The sequence below is a fragment of the Takifugu rubripes genome, chromosome 3 (genome assembly GCF_901000725.2).
Source record: "Takifugu rubripes chromosome 3, fTakRub1.2, whole genome shotgun sequence".
Lineage (NCBI taxonomy): Eukaryota > Metazoa > Chordata > Actinopteri > Tetraodontiformes > Tetraodontidae > Takifugu > Takifugu rubripes.
The window spans coordinates 9,510,333-9,528,344 of record NC_042287.1 but is presented as its reverse complement, the minus strand read 5'-3'; the positions used below and the strand labels follow the sequence as shown (position 1 = coordinate 9,528,344).

At 46.6% G+C, this 18,012-nt stretch overlaps 1 protein-coding gene and 1 pseudogene across 1 annotated transcript; one reads left to right on the top strand and one right to left on the bottom strand.

The window, feature by feature from the left end:
- Positions 1 to 670: 670 nt before the first annotated feature.
- On the top strand, positions 671 to 6,803 carry LOC115249152 (rho-related GTP-binding protein Rho6-like; annotated as a pseudogene).
- A 9,387-nt stretch (positions 6,804 to 16,190) lies between these two features.
- Positions 16,191 to 17,734, bottom strand: LOC101067833 (probable E3 ubiquitin-protein ligase DTX3). Its single transcript, XM_003963189.3, has 3 exons — positions 17,358 to 17,734; positions 16,628 to 16,845; positions 16,191 to 16,347 (listed from the first exon to the last, which is right to left on the bottom strand). The coding sequence occupies exons 1-3, from the start codon at positions 17,694 to 17,696 to the stop codon at positions 16,269 to 16,271; spliced, it is 636 nt and encodes a 211-aa protein (XP_003963238.3). The 5' UTR covers positions 17,697 to 17,734; the 3' UTR covers positions 16,191 to 16,268.
- Positions 17,735 to 18,012: the final 278 nt, after the last annotated feature.

Below are 18,012 nucleotides of genomic sequence, written 5' to 3'. Positions count from 1 at the left end.
TGGGGACTTTCTGTGTGGAGTTTGCATGTTCTCCCTGTGCCTGCGTGGGTTCTCTCCGGGCACTCCGGCTTCCTCCCACAGTCCAAAGACATGCATGATTGGGGATTAGGCTAATTGGAAACTCTAAATTGCCCGTAGGTGTGAGTGTGAGAGAGAATGGTTGTTTGTCTATATGTGTTAGCCCTGCGATTGACTGGCGTCCAGTCCAGGGTGTACCCTGCCTCCGCCCATTGTGCTGGGATAGGCTCCAGTCCCCCCGCGACCCTCAGTGGAGGAACAAGCGGTAGAAAGTGAGTGAGTGAAGTCTAAACGTGTGGAAGCTTGCAACTTGTACTACAACCCAATAATGCTTCAATCAAAACAGTTCAAGTACAGTTGAAATAATCTATCATAATAATCATCTGATTAAAAAATATTATAAAGCCTGATGCAAGTCAACATCCATCCACAAGTAAAAAAAATTCCAAAATAATCAGTTAAAAACCAGGAGCTTGTTTAAATAATATAGAATTAAAATGCCTTCCTCTGGTCTGTAGACCGATGATATGTTTCCCTACATACACCGGCGGAAGTGCTCCTTCTGCCTGCTGCTGGGGACCAAGCAGCCTGCCAGTGGTGGTCGCTGGGTGCAGCAGCAGCCTGTGGAATGTGTGAGCTCTCATTGGCTGCTCCTCGCTTGTATAAAGAGCCGCAGTGGCAAATTCAATCAGATCCACTGCGCGCATCCTCCGAGGCGCACGTCCGTCCATCTGGCACACATCGTATTTTTAACCCTCCTGAGCCGCTTCGCTGTGATATTTTCCACCGAAAGAAACGGGAGCGAAATTAAAACCATGAAGGAGAGAAGAAACACGCAGCCGCTGGTGGTCAGGTGTAAACTGGTTCTTGTTGGAGACGTTCAATGCGGAAAAACGGCGATGCTGCAGGTCCTGGCGAAGGACTGTTACCCAGAGGTAATGACTGACACAACGATGAATATTTGCGTAATTTCGCGCGTGTCTGCTTCCCGTCGGAGTTTGTTAAGACGATGAAAGATGGCAGAAGAATCCGTGCGCACGTTGCAGATAAATCATGCGCATTTTACAAACACTTCACCCTCGTAATTTTCAACCTTACATTTCTTATTGATGCATTCACAGTGACGCCCGAGCGCCGTTTACTTGCATAAAATAAGCGTGCGTGCGTAATAAACTGCGCTGCTCTCGGGTGATTGAGTGGAAATTCCTGCGAATTGAATGAATCCAGACTTGTTATTCGATTTGCGCCGATTATCTGAATAAATGCCACAACACCTGTAGCTGACTGACTCACCCCACCCCCTCCTAATGGCAGCGTGTTGCTAATTGCTCCTCAGACCTATGTGCCCACGGTATTTGAAAACTACACAGCCTGTCTGGAGCTGGAGGAGCAGCGAGTGGAGCTCAGTCTGTGGGACACCTCAGGTAACTGATCGCCTTTTCTCTGGTTATGATGTCGCTTTAATGGCCTTCTGCTCCCGTCCCGCATCGCCAGCACCGAGGTGAGGGGATGTGCCGAGAGTGGAACGCGCGTCTGTCGCAGTTGGCGGGAAACGAGAAAATCCGCCTGGATGATTTCGGAGTCATGAGATTCATTAAAGATACGGCCAAGCTGACCCTTGAGGGCTCTCACTGAACTGCTGAGGTCAAAAGCGGCACCATTTGACACCGTTGTCCATCTTCAGCCACGTCTCTTTGTCCATATTCCACCGGAAACTGAGCAGAAATGAGCCGATTATTCCGGCTCGTTTGGTTTCTGACTTCTGTGCATCATATGTTCATTTAGGCTAAGCGTGCAAAAGAGGGTCAATGTGTCAGAGCGAAATTCTCTGGGGGTGGAGGTTCTCATCGCTGACCTGGATTTGTGAACAGCGGTCTGCATCACCTGTTTGATTCCCTCCCTCATGTTCCCAAATGCATGTGCAGCCACACTGGGTCACCGTGGCGGAGCAGACCCAGCATGTGCTTCTCTGCATTAGCATGTCTGAACAACAAATCCTTTATATAACGAGCCAGAGATGATGGACTGTAACCCCCCCAAATACACACACACACACACAAGCACATTCAAGCACACACACACACAATACACACAGGGGGAAAGCAAACGTAATTCTCTCTCTAGACCAAATCCTGCTTTCTAATCCCGGCCTCTGGACCTCTGGTCGGAGCAGCAGGAGTGGGCAGGAGCTGCGTGTGGTGCTGGAAGGTTTTCTGGAGCAGACAGACAGGAGGCCTCTCACAAACTCCACTGACCTGCATTCTCCACCATATGCCGCTCCAGGTCACACACTGGAGCGGCATGGTGCGGGGGATTAATGGGCTGAATGGGACCACCCTGTTCTATTAGCCCAAGAAATTAGCTCCTTTTTGTTTACTCTCCTCCTGCTTATGTTTCATTATTTCACCTCCGTAATTCCCCATGACCCCTTTTCTTTGTTTCACACACACACACACACACACACACACACACACACAACACACACACACACACACACACACACACACACACACAGACAATGTTTTTATTCAAAGCATCAGCTGAATTTGGAGTTGTACCAACAGTAGATGTTTATTCATGTAGTCTAATGTCAGGCAGTCTATGATTGATGACACGTACTGCGTCCGTTCTTCTCACTATAACGCTGTAATTGTGCGCCGCTGTGGCCTGGCCATACATGCAGAGCATCTCCTCATTATCCCAGCTCTCATCCATCGATTGGACTGACCTCGTCGCTGGCTCCTACGTGGCAGCGGCTCCTTCTCCCGGTCCTGTCATGGATTTACAGCCCAAATCAATCTCCCAGTTTTAATCAGGCCCCTCCACTCAGTCATGTTGGTGGCAATCGGTGGCTTGGGGTTGGGGGGGGGGGGGGGGGGTGACTCATGAATTTCATTATGGGGTGTGGGTAGTTTATGAGTGGCCGATTTATTGCTTATTGTACAATGCTCCCACAATGCTGCTTGTATCCAAGATGGATGGATGGATGGGTGGATGGGATGGATGGATGGATGGGTGGATGGATGGATGGATGGATGGATGGATGGATGGATGGATGGATGGATGGATGGTGGATGGATTGGATGGATGGGTGGATGTTCCCAACATCAGGAGATAGTGAGTCTGACAATAGCGGCGTAGGCGCGGCGATGCTCTGGAACAAAGAACCTTCCTCTCCCCCCACCACAGGGGGCGTCAACTGTGATGCTGAGCAACTTCGGCATGCAAACCCGGGAACAGCCTCCTGATGCAACGGGGCGACGCTCTGTTTTTCTAAGCCTGTGCGGAGACTGCGGCTAATGCTGCAGCGACACAGCTCCCGGGCGACTGAGGGTGGGCGGACCTATCCCCAAACCTGTGAGTCATCCTCGGCTGGATCATTAATTGTCTGACTGCTGTGTTCCTCTGGCAGAGGAACGCGCTAATGATGGAAATTCCATCACCCAAAGAAAAGCAGGCACTCCCCTCCCCCACCGTTGCAGCCTGACAGTTGACTGTAAATAATAATAAAAGGCCTGGGAAGCCTACTTCTGCTCTGGCCCCATTTCCACTTCAACACTTGGCTCTGGGCACCACGGCATCGAGACGGTTGGGGCTGAACGCGGCGGAAGGAATTCATTCTCTCCGACCTTCCCTGCATGTTTCATGCCTCAGAAACCATCCATCTGCCATGGAAGTATGGCCTCAAAGAGAAACAGAAGAGGAAGAGCTGTATTTCCGCCGGCTGCGTGCTTATCGATGAATCTGACCATGGCATTCTTTGGCTTTTGTAACGGGGGACTCTTTCTCTGTGGTTATCGGACTGCAGGGGGGAAAGGATTAATGGGAGGGCTCTTTGTGATGAGCCCGAGCAGATGACATTCCTCTCGTCTCCCTGCCTTTTTCATGCCACAAAGAGACAGATACATCTCCTGAGATTAGAAACCGGTCCTGATACACTTTTGGGTCTTACCCAGGCTGCTCCAGCACTCCGAGAGCATCCTGTGGAGCTTAAGATACGCTACGTTTCTCTCAAATTCACTGACTAAATTGTGCATTGGTCTGTCTGAATTGATAAATACAATTGATTTCTGAGGAAAGGAAACATCTTAGACGTCTTCTCCATTCTTCCTTCTCCCTCGGTGGGGCAACTAATTGGTCGGCTTTAATTGTCAAGGCCCTTAGACCCTCCGTGCAGCTTTTCATTGATCGCTGCATTTGGATCAGTGGGCAATTTAATGCCGAATCACACCCAGTTTCCAGGCCATGTGGAAACCCCTTGTGGGAGATTGAGAAGATTTATAGGGCAAATTGTCCTGTCCCGTTCTCTGTCTCTCACGCACACACACACACACACACACACACACACACACACACACACTCATCCCAGTGGTGTTAATTGTTGTGGTCTTAATGTGTGTCAATTTTCACAGTCTGCAAATCCAAAGTTGCCTCACCGCTGCGCTTGCATGTGTAAATATTATCATGTAAAAATCATTTTGTGACACTCAGGATCTTTTAGAGTTATATTCATTTAAAAAATAAATGAGAATAGTGATTGGTTCCTTTGTTTGTTTGGTTGCTTGATTGTTGACTTCCTGCAGGACTCTGAGCTCTGAGGGGGAATTCATAGCTGCTCCTTATTATTCCACCCAGAGAGCCTGGCAGCTGGCAGCTTCACTTTTACCCTTTGATAATGCGGAGAATCATTAAGTATTCATGAGGCTGATCTGCATGCGCGCAGCCATTGTAGCGCGTGTCGCTTTGTGTGTTCCTTTCTGGGGTTTGTTTTCCAAACCATAAATCAATTAGGGCAGTTGTGTAATATCTAAACGAGCAATTACTCTGACTGCTTCTGTTATCTGAGGAACACTGAGTCCTTTTCAGATTCTCACGGAGAGTAAACATGTTAATCCCATTGAGCTGCTCCTCTTCTGTTTCATCTGATCAATGGCTGGGATTCACTTCCTGCCTCTAGAGCGCGCGTGTGTGTGCATGTGTGTGTCTATAATAAGAGGACTGTCCCCAACAATAGGTGGGTGGGCAGTGTGCAGTGTAAAATGATTGATTGGCAGTTGAAGGCGAGCCTTTATGGAGAGGTGGGAGAAATGGCTGTAGATGGTGGATTCCAAGGCTGTTGCTGTGGTAACAGAGGGACTGGAGGCACTTGCGCGGAGAGCAGAGGATTCTTTTTGGGGGTGGGGAGGTGGGTGGTTTACTTAAGGATTCTGAGCATGAGTGGGGAGCGTCTTGCCTGCCTCGAGCCCACTGTTCCACTTGCGTAATGTATTTGCGAGAGGAGATCAATGAGGATTTAGAGCTCGATTGTCATCTTCTCTCCCTCTGAAATGGCAGGAGGATGTGGAAGCACAGGAAAGACCTGTTTCAGAGGCTGTATGTGGGGAGGCAGCTGCAAAAGTGATTGGGATTGCATTCAATCCCCAAATGACGCAGTCCCTGTCCTGCCTCTGCTAATTTTACTTCGATCTTGAAACAGTTTCCACTTACAATGAATAAATTATTGGCTCAAATCATAGACTCCTAAATTCAGATTTCCGGTTACCAGAGGTCTGGTGGTAGACACAGTGTGCACTCTGTTTTGCAATTTGACCACAGTTTTTTGTTCATTTTTAATATATGTCCAATAAGTCTCAATCCAGAATCTAGCCTGTAACACTCTTGATCAGCCCTGAGAGTGTTTGTGTTTTTAAAAACTCTGCATTTATAAGGTGATTACCGGAAATGTTCTTAAATTAAATCCTGTGTGTGACATTGTTTAGAACGGCAGGGTGTGTTCTGTAACAGCCTTATTAGCTATCACTATTTGCTTTGAAATATTACAAAAATTTACCAAGCAAGTGCAATATTATTATTAATGTGGGAAATAATCCAGTGTTAGCGGCTGCAGGCACAATAGAGTGTTACTATCATTTTATTTTTGCAGTAAAATGCTTTTAGTTGATTCACTGACATCAAAATCTGACTTTTAGACGACTGCTCGTGTTTGAGTGTGTTTTTTTTTTCTTTTGATGCGTTCAAGGTTCCCCATACTACGATAATGTGAGACCCCTGTGCTACAGCGACTCGGACGCAGTATTGCTGTGTTTCGACATCAGCCGCCCGGACACAGTGGACAGCAGTCTGAAGAAGGTACACTCTTTAGCGTGTGTCTCTAGAGTTTGGACATATTTCTGTTATTTACTGTCCTGCTTGTTTTTGTGTCCTCAGTGGAAAACTGAGATCTTGGACTTCTGTCCCAGCACACGAATCCTCCTCATTGGCTGCAAGACTGATCTGCGCCACAGATGTATGCACGCTGATGGAGCTGTCCAATCAGAAGCAGACCCCCGTCACCTACGAGCAGGTGAGCACGCGCCGCCGCGTGGCTAACGGGTAAGCATCTGCGCGTTAAAAGTGCTCACCGTGAGCCCGTTTTTGCTCTGCAGGGTTCTGCTTTGGCGAAGCAGCTGGGTGCAGAAGCCTACCTGAATGCTCAGCATTCACCTCTGAGAAAAGCATCCACAGCGTCTTCCGTACCGCAGCGATGGCCTGCATGAACAAGCTACAAGCCTCCCAAAGAACAGCCCCACCCGCCGCCTCTCCAAAAGACTCCTCCACCTCCCGAGCACGTCGGATTTGCTCTCCTCCACCTTCAAGAAGGAGAAGACCAAGAGCTGCTCAGTGATGTGAGTGGAGAACTCACCGTTGACAGTGATCGCATTACCCCAAGCCCCTCGCCCTCTTTGGTCTTGGGGAAGGGGGGTGGGCACGGCTTTATCAGGGCATCCTGCTGAATCCTTCCCTCACCCCCCAGAAACAGAACACCCCTCAGTAGAGGTGGACACCTCGCTGTCCACTTGCTCCTGAACCCTTCAGCACAAATCTGTCTTTTCCCAGTACTATTTATCTTGCTTTCAGACACAAATATCACTCAAGAAATGAGTATTTCCGCCTTTAAACGGTATGCAAGGCCATCGGTGTTGCATCCCTCTGAGTTTATTATCTCTCGGCACACTTCCATTTCGTCCAAATTGGAAATGTGCAACTTGGTGTGATATAAGCAATTCTCAGACAACTCAGCTGATTTTAAATATGAAATATACACACATATATATATATATCTAGCATGACAGCTGTCAGGATTCAACTAAAACACATTGGTCAGGTGGGTGAAGATGCAGAGTTGTTTGCTGATATTGGCCTGTGAAAGGTTTCGAATCCAATAAGAGCCTCTGTGTTAGGAGCTGCTCTCACTGTCTTGGTGGCCGTGAGAGCAGGTGTAAGAGTTTGCGCATGCAGACAGTTCAACCTGCGTGGACTGCTAATGCACGGTTGTGTAGCGCTGGACAGCACAGCTTCTTTTTCAGGGGGATCAGTGGAGATAAGGAGGCTCTGTGTGGGGGGAAATGAGGACACACAAGTATAAAGCCAGGCTTCCAGTGTCTCTCCTTTTCAGAGCCAGAGGCTATTTAAAAACTCTACTTCGTAACGGGACCGACAGCGAGGAAAACGTGTTCCTTGTCTCCAAAAGAACACTCCGGTTGCCGGGCGGCTGTGTGGTGTTTGCTGGTGTTCTGAGGCAAATTTTAAAAGTGGATTTTGACACTGACCGCGGTCAGGCCAGCCGCAAACAACAATGATTACTGTGTACTTTTCAAATTTGTAGCATTTTACTGAGCGTTTTTTTTTTTCTCCACGAGTGGTATGCAGTTTTTAAAAAAATGCCTTTGGAATCACATTTCCTGTGATCACTTAAAGCTTTTCACTCCTAATATGCCCGTGGATTTCTCTGATTTGCCTCAATCCAAATGTAGCACTCCAAATCTGACTTAACTCTTCCGAAATGACTCGAGCGTATGTCTGGTACTCCACTGCCCTCCAATAAGCAGTTCTTACAAGCAAAACTTCTTTCCTGAGCCTAAATCCTTGGCTTCATGGTAATGTGGGTGCAGCATTAATCCCCGTGCTTCTAACCATAAAGCAATAACGATTTGAGTGCTTACGTGATGTCAGTGACACGTGCGGCAATAAAGACGCGGCTTTGCAATGTCCGTCATGCTAACTCGACATCCATGCACAATCCTGGAAGTTCGACTCATTTGTACAAAGATGTGGCTGATCTGCGTTTGCCCCTCCTCTGTATTACCGGTGATAGCAACAACCGTTGACAACACCGTGCTGTAACAGCGGTTTTTATATAGCATCAAAGCTGTTTGAGCTGTGGAGGCTAGACTGCTGCTCAATTCATAAAATAACGACGTTATGCATCAAGGCAAATATCATTCAGAACAGCTTAGGCAATGACAGATTAATTGGGCCCAACAAAAGTCATAATCACCCTGTGTGAAGGGCTGGAGCATGGACAAGGGGAGAAAGTGACAAAATGTGCAGCTGGCCCGTCCAAAGAAAGCTATTTTTCCATTGATTTCTTTTTTTATGATTAACGTGTCATTTCGTTCTCTTTTTCTATTTAAAAAGCATGATGTGAACCTCAGTGTTTCCCAGTGTTTTTCCTTCCATGCATCTAATTTCCAAGATGTGGCTGTAGTGTCTTTAAGGATACACGACCTCCCCCCCCCCCCCCAATAGTTGGAGGAACTCAAAGTGGCGATTTGCACAAAGGCTTCCACTTCTTGGTCACACACCAAATAACTCAGCATCGCCTAGCAACAGTCCAGCGCAGGAAACAAGAGACTGGGTCTCGGGGTTGGGTCGTGTGGACAGAGAGAGTTCACGAGCAAACATCCCAGCATCGATTATATACAGCAGTGCGTTCTTATTTGATGTCTGGCTTATTTAAAAAGGAGCATCTCTTAGTTTTGGGGGGGAAGGGGTTGGGGGAGGGGCTTCTGACCATGGGACAGATCGCCAGATAATGTGCAGCCTTTGTGTTGTGGTCAGTGTTTGGTACAATGGTGCAGTCCAACTCCTAAGCATGTCCTACTGAGTTGTATGGTTGTACATACTGTCTCCTCTTTTGTATTCTCTGTACGACGCCCTCAGGGGTGTCAGGTGAAACTGTCGTTGACGTGACTATTATTTCATAGCTATATTTGCCTTTTTTTAAAATTGGACATGCAATTTTTGTTTGTTAAAAACAGATTTTCAGAGAAATGAACTTTATGTCCCTTTTTTGTTCTTGCTATGTTAAATAAAGCTCGCCTTGTCTGGCACGGTGGACTCCTGCCTTTTTATAACACAGCTGAAACATGCCGTCACCCCTCACTGAACATCGGAAAGCCTGGAAATTGAACCGATATCCCTCGTCATGTGCTCTTTCAATTACCTCGGGAGTAAGTTAAGTGCTAATTCTATCATCCCTCTGTGCCAATAGCTCTTCTGGTCTGTGGCTCTGCATGAATACGGAGAATCCAATGGTATTAATGTCATTTCCCATCTCTTCATCTCTGGATTATTATCCCAGAGATAAAACAGATGTGACAGATGTGTCTGCGCCACACATTTCCAGCAGCAGAGCAATTTGTTGACATTCTCCCTGACAGGTTTGACGGGGAATCTTTATCTCTTCTCTGCCTCTTCCCCTGGACACGCGTGGCTGCTCTGCTCATCTGTCTTCTAACGCGTCTGCATCTGGCGGCTGGCAGCTGCAGGGGTGCCTGAACCCGGCATGAAGCCACAGAGGTGATGCAGAGGTGCTAAATGGACAGAAGACACATGCACCCTCGCAGCGCCTCTGTCTCTGCTCCCACACACAGTTAACCGGTGCTAATGAGACGCTAATGAACTCTCGAGGGACTGATGTCCGCACGGTAGAGCTGCCAGAAAACACTGAAGGAGAAAGGAGAAAAATAACTAAATGATGAAGATATTTTTTAAAAAGAGAATGGCAATAACCTTTTCAAATTGTCTTCATGGATACATTGTCCAGGGGTGTGACGACCGCAGTGAACAGAAGCTGGATGGATCGTGAAAAAAATCAAATAACTAAGCAATCGTTGTGTAACACGGCTCCGTATGATCCTGTCAGATGATTTATGACAGCAGAGAATCCCTCAGAGGCCTCTGGCATACAGGTCAAAGTGAATCTGCAGACATAAAAAACACAATAATGTAGTGATATACACCACAGAAAACCCGAAAAAGGAGAGGAGGTTAGTTTGTGTGTTGTTTAACTTCAACAGTTTAAATAAAAATGCATGACTTGTTCAAAAATGTGACCAGAAAATGAGCCAACATATCACTGAGGGGGCGTGGAGGACATGTAAATAGGCCGCATACGTTGCTAGTTTAAAAAATTAGGCCAACATCTGGGCACATGCACAGAAAATTCGATTGCCCACGCTGTGGTCTCTTTCTCCAGGGTTCACTCTGTGAAGTAGCATCACGATAGCCCAGCGAGGAAAACCTTCAGTTCCCAAAACCCAGTGGAAAAGCTTGAGTGTAAAGACCAGGTCACGTGAAAATGATTGAGTTGCCACTGAATAAGATGGTTGTGGATTAATTCTGATTCATATGTTGAATGAATAACTTAATTCCATCTCAACTGTTAATGCCAAATCAAATTTAAAAGAGCCCAAATGTCATTATCCCCCCTGATGAGATTAAATGATTTCATTAGAGACTGATAAAGGAGTTTCCGGAGGAGAATCTCTTTCACCTGCTATTCAGCACCTGCAACAATACCTCAGATTTATGTCAAAGATGAAGTGATCCGGCTGGACTGGCCGTTCATAAAGGGGCTCTGAGGGGATTTAAGTCAGCCTTCCACGGCCCTCAGTAGTACTGTATAAAATTGAAGAAGGTGGCTAACACACATAAACTCACCCTTCAGACACATCCGTCCATCATTTTACACTCACAGCACCAACGACTGCCCTCTTGTGCAAATCCTCCCCCGCAGCCTCCGACTCCACGTTGTTCTCCATCACCCTCACATCAGTGGTCGACCCCTGACCCCCACCAACAGCCTGGGGACGAGCCAGTGTCTCACCGGGAGCTCTCTGCTGACCTTACATTTCTTTGGCTGCAGCAGCAGCAACGTGCTCGGTCACATGGGGACAGTCGTTCACTATTCCCACAAAGAACAGGCTGGTCCTTTAAAATTCACCTCTGGATTTGAGGTTTTTCTCCCCGGGACACGTTCTCATACATTACGGGGCCACGACCAGCTGCGCTGTGGATGAGTAATCATCAGGTTTATTCTAATCTTTGTGGACTATTCCTGTATGCAGACGCTGCCTCTGGCGTGTTTACTGAGTTGGGTCGGTCGCAAATCCTTAATCTCCGTTGAAAGTAATGAGAGACAAGAACACACGCTCACATTTCAGCCTTTCCTCCATCAGTCAAGGGATGACGAGGAAGGCGTCACACACCGTTTTTGTTTTACGTGTGATGCATTTAATCTTAACCATAAAAACACTGCAGATTAAAATGAGGCAAAAGCTTAAGCCAAGGCTTAACCCTAAAATAGTCCTGAAGTTGTGAGGACCAGCCAAAATGTCCAGCCACAATGCCCTCACTTTGACAGTAGAGTGTGTACTAATGCATGTTGCATGTACAAGAACACACATGTGCACCGCTTGACCTCCGTTGTGCTCACTGTCCATAGCTGCCCAGGCTGCTGCACAGTGTGACTGCGTCTGAGAGCTGAGCTGAGCTGTACTCCGAACACACACACACACACACACACACACACACACACACACACACAACACACAGCAGTAGACTTGGCTGTGGGCCACATCCCGCTTGGGTCTGAGCAGAATAACAGGACGGATCCAGTGCAGCGTCCATACGCGCCGTCCCCTCGGCTGCACCGTGCAGGAATAAGCTGGGTCCAGCACTTTGTCCTTTGTTCTTCATGCTGATTTAATGTGAGATCAGGTCAGCTGCAGCAGCCTGGCTCCAAACTCACGATAATTACTCCATAATTACATCTAAACACACACTGTGTCACTGCTGTTCCTCAACCCAGTAATTTTACTGTACTCTCCAAGTATGTGTGCAACAAGCACTATTTTAATAACGAGTAATAAAAGTGTTAAATCCAGAGCTGGCTTGCTAATTTCATATACGTTCCTGCTCTAAACCTCAGAGAAAAAACATAAATAAATGTTGACAAAGGACCAGTGTGTCCCTCAGCCTTTTTCAGTCATGTGTGTGTGTGTGTGTGTGTGTGTGTGTGACTGTTGTCACTGTGGTGCCTGCAGCTGAAGCAGGAGTGTTGGGGGGGGGGCGGGGGGGGGGGGGGGGGGGGGTAGGGGGCGAGGGGCGGGGGTACAAAAGGGAGAGGCTGTGAATACTCCAGGCAGCACTATGCTCATTTTTTTCTCCACCACTCACTTCTTTAGGGAACTATGGCTACAGGCATGTGCATCTAATGGTTTGAAAGAGTGCAAGTTGTGTGTTCATCTTGGTCCGGGAAGCATGTGGGACAAGAGGAAACAAGGGCAATAACTCTCCTGCCACGGCCTTGGGGTGGCTGGCTTAAAGAAGAAAAAGAAGCCGAGAGAGTGAGCAAAGGATGAGGAGGAGGGTGTGTACCAAGATGGGGGGAGTGGCCCTGTTTTACCTCAGACTGATGCGCACATTGGACAGAGACAGAGTTCGTCTCTGTCCGGCAGCAGAGGACGTGCACGGTGGAGCGCTAAAGGAAGGTGTATCGAAGACCAACACAGCCGAATGGTGACATTGATCCTCGCTGACAAGGAAGCCAGAAGAGCGCTGAGAATACGCGCATTAAAGCAATGTTCTTACATGTACACCCTCAAAGGGTGAAATGAAGCAAAGAAACATTACATAAGCGCTGCGTTCGGAGGAGGGCTTGCAGCCACCCCGGAAAACGAGGATGAGTAGGAGGGAAGAGCAGACAGTCTGTGAGGTAACGAAATAAAAATACGGCCAGGATTTTACATGGCAGGGACGCTCACAAGGCTTTTGGGGCTGTAATTACCTGGTGATTCAGTCTCATCATCTGGAGTCATTTCATTGCAGGGGTCTGCTGTCATGACAACAACAGCTAACATGTATCACTGATGAACACGTAATTAGCCCATGACTGTGGACAGAGGCAGCTTTCCCACTGGTAAATATTTCAGTCCTGCGAGGTTCATCCTTGCGTCTTAAAACAGGTGTGAGGAAAAGCCTGGTGCAGAATACAAACTACAGTCTGACTCACAGGAGCCGTGTCGGCGGCCGTTACTCTTGTGGAACAGGTCAGATCATGAAGTCCACTCACCACACTGTTGGTGCAAATACGTCCGCAGTCCAACTTCATCCTCAGGAAGATAAACTGACAAAAAAAGGGTTTTTTATTAATTCACCGGCTAAATATTGAAATGCTCTTAGTCTGCAAAACATCAGCTCCAACAACATTCCCATGGTGCATTCCCCCGCCCTTCTGTCTGCACCTTCATCTTCTTCAACACACATCTTTCTAGTTTTTATAGTTTACAGGTGCACAGTGAAACTGGATACGTACAAAACATCAAGTCATCTGTGATGTGATTTAATGTTCTTCTGTTCTCTCTTCATCACCGAAAGTGCCGAGTCGGCCCTTTGCTGTCATAAAGTGCAGCTGCTTCGGTTGCTAATTATGAGAATCGCCGCTCGTCCCCCTGGAACAAAAGTGTCCACTTCACAAATGCATCCACTTCCTGTTGCAAACACACTCCCAGAAAACCACTCGTGCGCCTTGTCGGTGCGGTTCGCTCCGCTTTAGATGAGCACCAGACGCCTGCATACACACCAAACCTGGAGCAGCAGAAACTGTTGTGTGTCATTGTGTGACAGGTAACACATTGCACACTGGGTATATGTGGAGATAAACTGGTTTACAGACATCAAACAAGTACGTTTTGTACACCGAGTCAAATCAATGCTCACCTACAGTAGAAAAGTAAAACACTCCACTCTTGTCGTCCCTCAGTGCTAAAAAAGGAAACATTCACTCTATTTTCATTATCCACCATCTTTATATTCATTGTTGAATTGTTGTTGCTCATGAAAAGAAAAACATTTGCAATAAATGATCTATTGAGTGTTGATGACTGGACACTGTTCTAATTTCTCATAGATGATGGAGCGGCTATAAACGTATCGAGGAGAAGCTTGGCGGTCGCTGATAAAGAACAGCTTGGGCGCATCCTTCAATCTCTGGCACTGACGACTGAGCCAAAGACCCCAGCGTAGCTGCCAACCCGACGGCTGTGTCCTGTCTGTGAAATAAGTCGGTAAATCTGTCAGCCTCGCCGAGAAAAGCAGAAGGTCTGTGCTGCTAAATCAGGCAGACAAAAAGCCACGTAGCCACGTAGGAGCAATGGCTCAATGCAGAGGAGGTGAGGAACCAACGGGCCAGAGATGGACCTGAGCAAAAACCTACCTTGCATGGCCGATACACGCACCCAGGCAAGGGCACGGCCTAGGTGTGTGGTGTGTGTGTGTGTGTGTGTGTGTGTGTGTGTGTGTGCGCAGTCACATACTGTACCTCCTCCAGTGCATTTACCTGAAGGCTGCAGGAAGAGAGTCTTATCTCTGCAGACTTTATCACTGAAAACCAAACTAGGTTAAGATACACATAAAAAAGAATATTCAAAGATATCCTAGAGCGAGCTGATCTGGTGGAACTGCACTGCATGACAGCCGGGGAAGATGGAGACCCACAGATGAGAGGACGAAGAAGAGGGCGAGCAGGGGGGGGGCGTGCCAGGGTTCTCCCGACAGCCGCAGACACTTTAATTAAGGTGCACAGTCGGGAGATGGAGCAAAAACCACTGCTCTGCATTGTCACATAATGATTTCCTTATCACCTCCGCTACAGGAAATGGAGCATCTCTCATCTGATGGATTTGAACGCTTGCTTCCAGGAAAGCTCGTCTGGTGGCAATAAAAAAGTCACGTTGCTATTTTCAGCTCCTACAGCAGAATATTGAAAGGATCCCGACACGGGATCGCAAAGCGGCATTTGAGGGAAATTAAGGAATGCAGCAGATGTTTGGTGCAGAGATAATCTTTTAAAGATCAATCCACTTTAAAAGGACACCCCCCCCCCCCCACCCCACCCCATCATTTACAATAATAAATGTTTCATCCACAACTCTACATTGTCACTGACGCAAGCTTCATTATGGTCTATATTTCTGCTGTGTTGCCATAGAAAATAAAAACAGCTGGTATTTAAATTTGATATTTCCTTCAAATTCATGATCTAATCTAAAATTGCTTCTTCTCCATGGTTATGTAATTCTATCAGAACAGGCTGCATGTGGCTCCTGTTACACATTTCTGCAGGAGGAAAGGGTATTAGGAACAGACTTAATGTAGTTAGAAGGACGAGACAGAGGAAGAAATATCATGGAAATGGAGTGATGAATCATGGGAGAAAAGAAATATAGGAGAGGTGGGGGGGGGGGGGGGGGGGGGGTTATATTTAAGCAGATGGGTCCTGGTCTGCTTTGTGTGCAGCAGGCTCTGAGTCAGACCGCAGAAATGCCTGCAGCCACTTATTGCTTCAGAGGCCCAGCCAGCCCTCCACATTTCTATACAATGTGTCCCACCTCAGAATATAGGTTAAAAGTATTCACTCATCCTGTAGCGCTCAGATCAGATGCTTTTGACTGACATTATACGCAAGTATATCCTGGTCAGAGGCAAAATATGGTCGAAGTGGCCGTCAAGTGTTTTCAGGTCTGCTGAGTAAAAGAGAGGAGACATTCTACTCAAATTTTAACATTGGATTATTTTTTATCTTAACCTGAACGTGGCTTCTCCATCTACTTATCTACTTATCTTAACTTGCCCTTTGGGAGAAAAGTGGAGAGCAGTTCAGTTTGGTTTGGAAGATATTTAATTATTCAATGTTCTCATGAAGAAGTTACAGTCCCTCCAAATGTTCGGGCACATTTTTTCTGATGTTTGAACGATGAGAATTGGAACTTGTTTTAAGGGGCTGTGTGTTAACAGCAGCTGCATTATTTCAGGAGAACACCCCCACCTAGTGGTCCAAATGGGGAACGACGGCATTTACAACAGGCACTTTCACAAACACAAAATCTGAAATTGTTGTAATGCAATTTCTCTTTACAACTAAAGAACAAAAAAACACGTTTTAAACATCGACAAGGATTTTTTAGCCATCTGCCCTATTTTAATCACACTGTGTAAAAAATTTTTTAAATACCAGTAAGTCAGTGATGAAGGCTTTTAAGATAAAAACAAAGAAATGTGAAAGTGCAAATGTGAAAAATCAGTAATATTTTAATAATACACAGTATTAAATATACGTAGGCATATTTCCTGATTGTCTTAGCCCATCAGTTCTCTTCGGTCACTCCTTTTAGACGAAGCTCCTCTTGAACTCTGGACAAATATTGTGGATCTGGATATCCAAAACTGAGAAAATATGATTAAAAATACACCCCAAATTAGTTTATGATGACATCGACATAAGAATCCAGTATAATTTGTGTAGATGATAAATTTGAACATGGCCACACTGTCATGGTGAACCAGTCTGTTAACATATTAACAGGCAACCATGTTATAAGAAAATGACAATAAGAACCCTCTGAGATGGAAGCTCTAGGACTACAGGATGGAGATGAGGTCAAATGTTCACACTCGACGTTGTAGTGAACTCAGCACAGGGAAAAAGACCCAATACGGTGCGTACCTCTGTGGTCCACCATCCATCCTGGTCTTGTGGTGAATATCATTCCAGGTGATGACATTATTGAGGCCCGTGGTGACGGATCTCCCCACGGTAAAGATGAGCTTCCTGTCGAAGGCTTTCTTCAACAGCTTCAGGACTTTCTCACCCTCCTCACAGGCGGGCAGGAAGGCGATGCGAGAGGTGCCGCTGTACCTCACTCCTGGGTTCGGGTGCTCAGACTGTTAATGCACGTAACACACTGCTCAAATTGTTTCTTTTTGGGTCATGTTATCATTTACTCCCGCTTTTCCTGTTGAACTCAACTCAACTTCATCACAAAGAGTTAATTGGGCCAGATTTTGCTGCAGTTTGTGTTTCTCCTGATACAAACTGGGCTTAAAAACACATAAAAAGGAAAAACAATTGAATTTGAAGGTAAAGGATGAGTTTGTCCATCGGCGTTTTTATCAAAATAAACTAAAATGAAATGCATTGTGGTTGCTATATCAACAGAATATCAACAGAAACACTGCCCCCTTTCGCCATATATGTATATGCACACACACACATATACATACGTGCGTGTGTGTATCTCATCTCATACCACACGCATCGCAACTGTTTATATGTAGCTTCTAAACTTCCTTCACCAGTGTGGTGGTGTGTGTGGTGTGTGTGTGTGTGGTGTGTGTGTGTGTGTGTGTGTGTGTGGTGTGTGTGTGACAGAGAGAGAGTGCGTGTGAGAGCTCACCCCTTGTATCCCTGCTGGGAAAATGTAGTGGATGACGATGGATCCACAGCGCTCGTACCCGGGTAGGCGCTGCTGGCTGCGCGTCACCGTCATCGTGCCCTCGGGCTGGTTCCCCGTGTGCGTCCCGTAGAAGGTGTTGCACACCGGACATGCGGGCTTACGTTTGAAAGACGATTCGAGACATTCCGAGCAAAAAGAGTGTGAACACTTTAAGGTCTTCTTCCCCTGGATCCGGTCCAGGCAGATGGCGCAGTCCTCCGCACTTTGCCTTTGCCGGTTTTCCATGACTTTAAAAGAATATATGTTGTTTCCGTAGCCATGGAAGAGGCGAGCTTTCATTGCCGAAATGAACAGTAAAACATGACGTAAGGGAAGAAGCTCCCGTTCCATTGCTGAGACAGAACCAGGAAGTGGAGCCTGACGTGAATTACTGGTAGTTCTTAAATAAATAATTTAATTCAAAAAGCACAAACCCAGACCCCCGTCAAGCTGAGGTCAATTAATGCCTCGTTGAACATATTATTTTATCTTTATCTTCAAATGCTTGATTGTTTGTGCCACATTTCTATAGCTTGACTCAAGGTTTAGTCATAATTATTATTATTGGTGTTATGTTCTCTTAAGGGGTACATATGATGGGATGGATGTTGTTAGC

Excerpts from the sequence above, each read along its gene's own strand:
- LOC101067833 (XM_003963189.3), bottom strand. The coding sequence starts at position 17,696 with ATGAAAGCTCGCCTCTTCCATGGCTACGGAAACAACATATATTCTTTT. Across the intron at positions 16,846-17,357 it reads TCCCAGCAGGGATACAAGGG|TCTGAGCACCCGAACCCAGG; the intron begins GTGAGCTCTCAC and ends GTGCATTAACAG. Across the intron at positions 16,348-16,627 it reads ATGGATGGTGGACCACAGAG|TTTTGGATATCCAGATCCAC; the intron begins GTACGCACCGTA and ends ATATTTTCTCAG.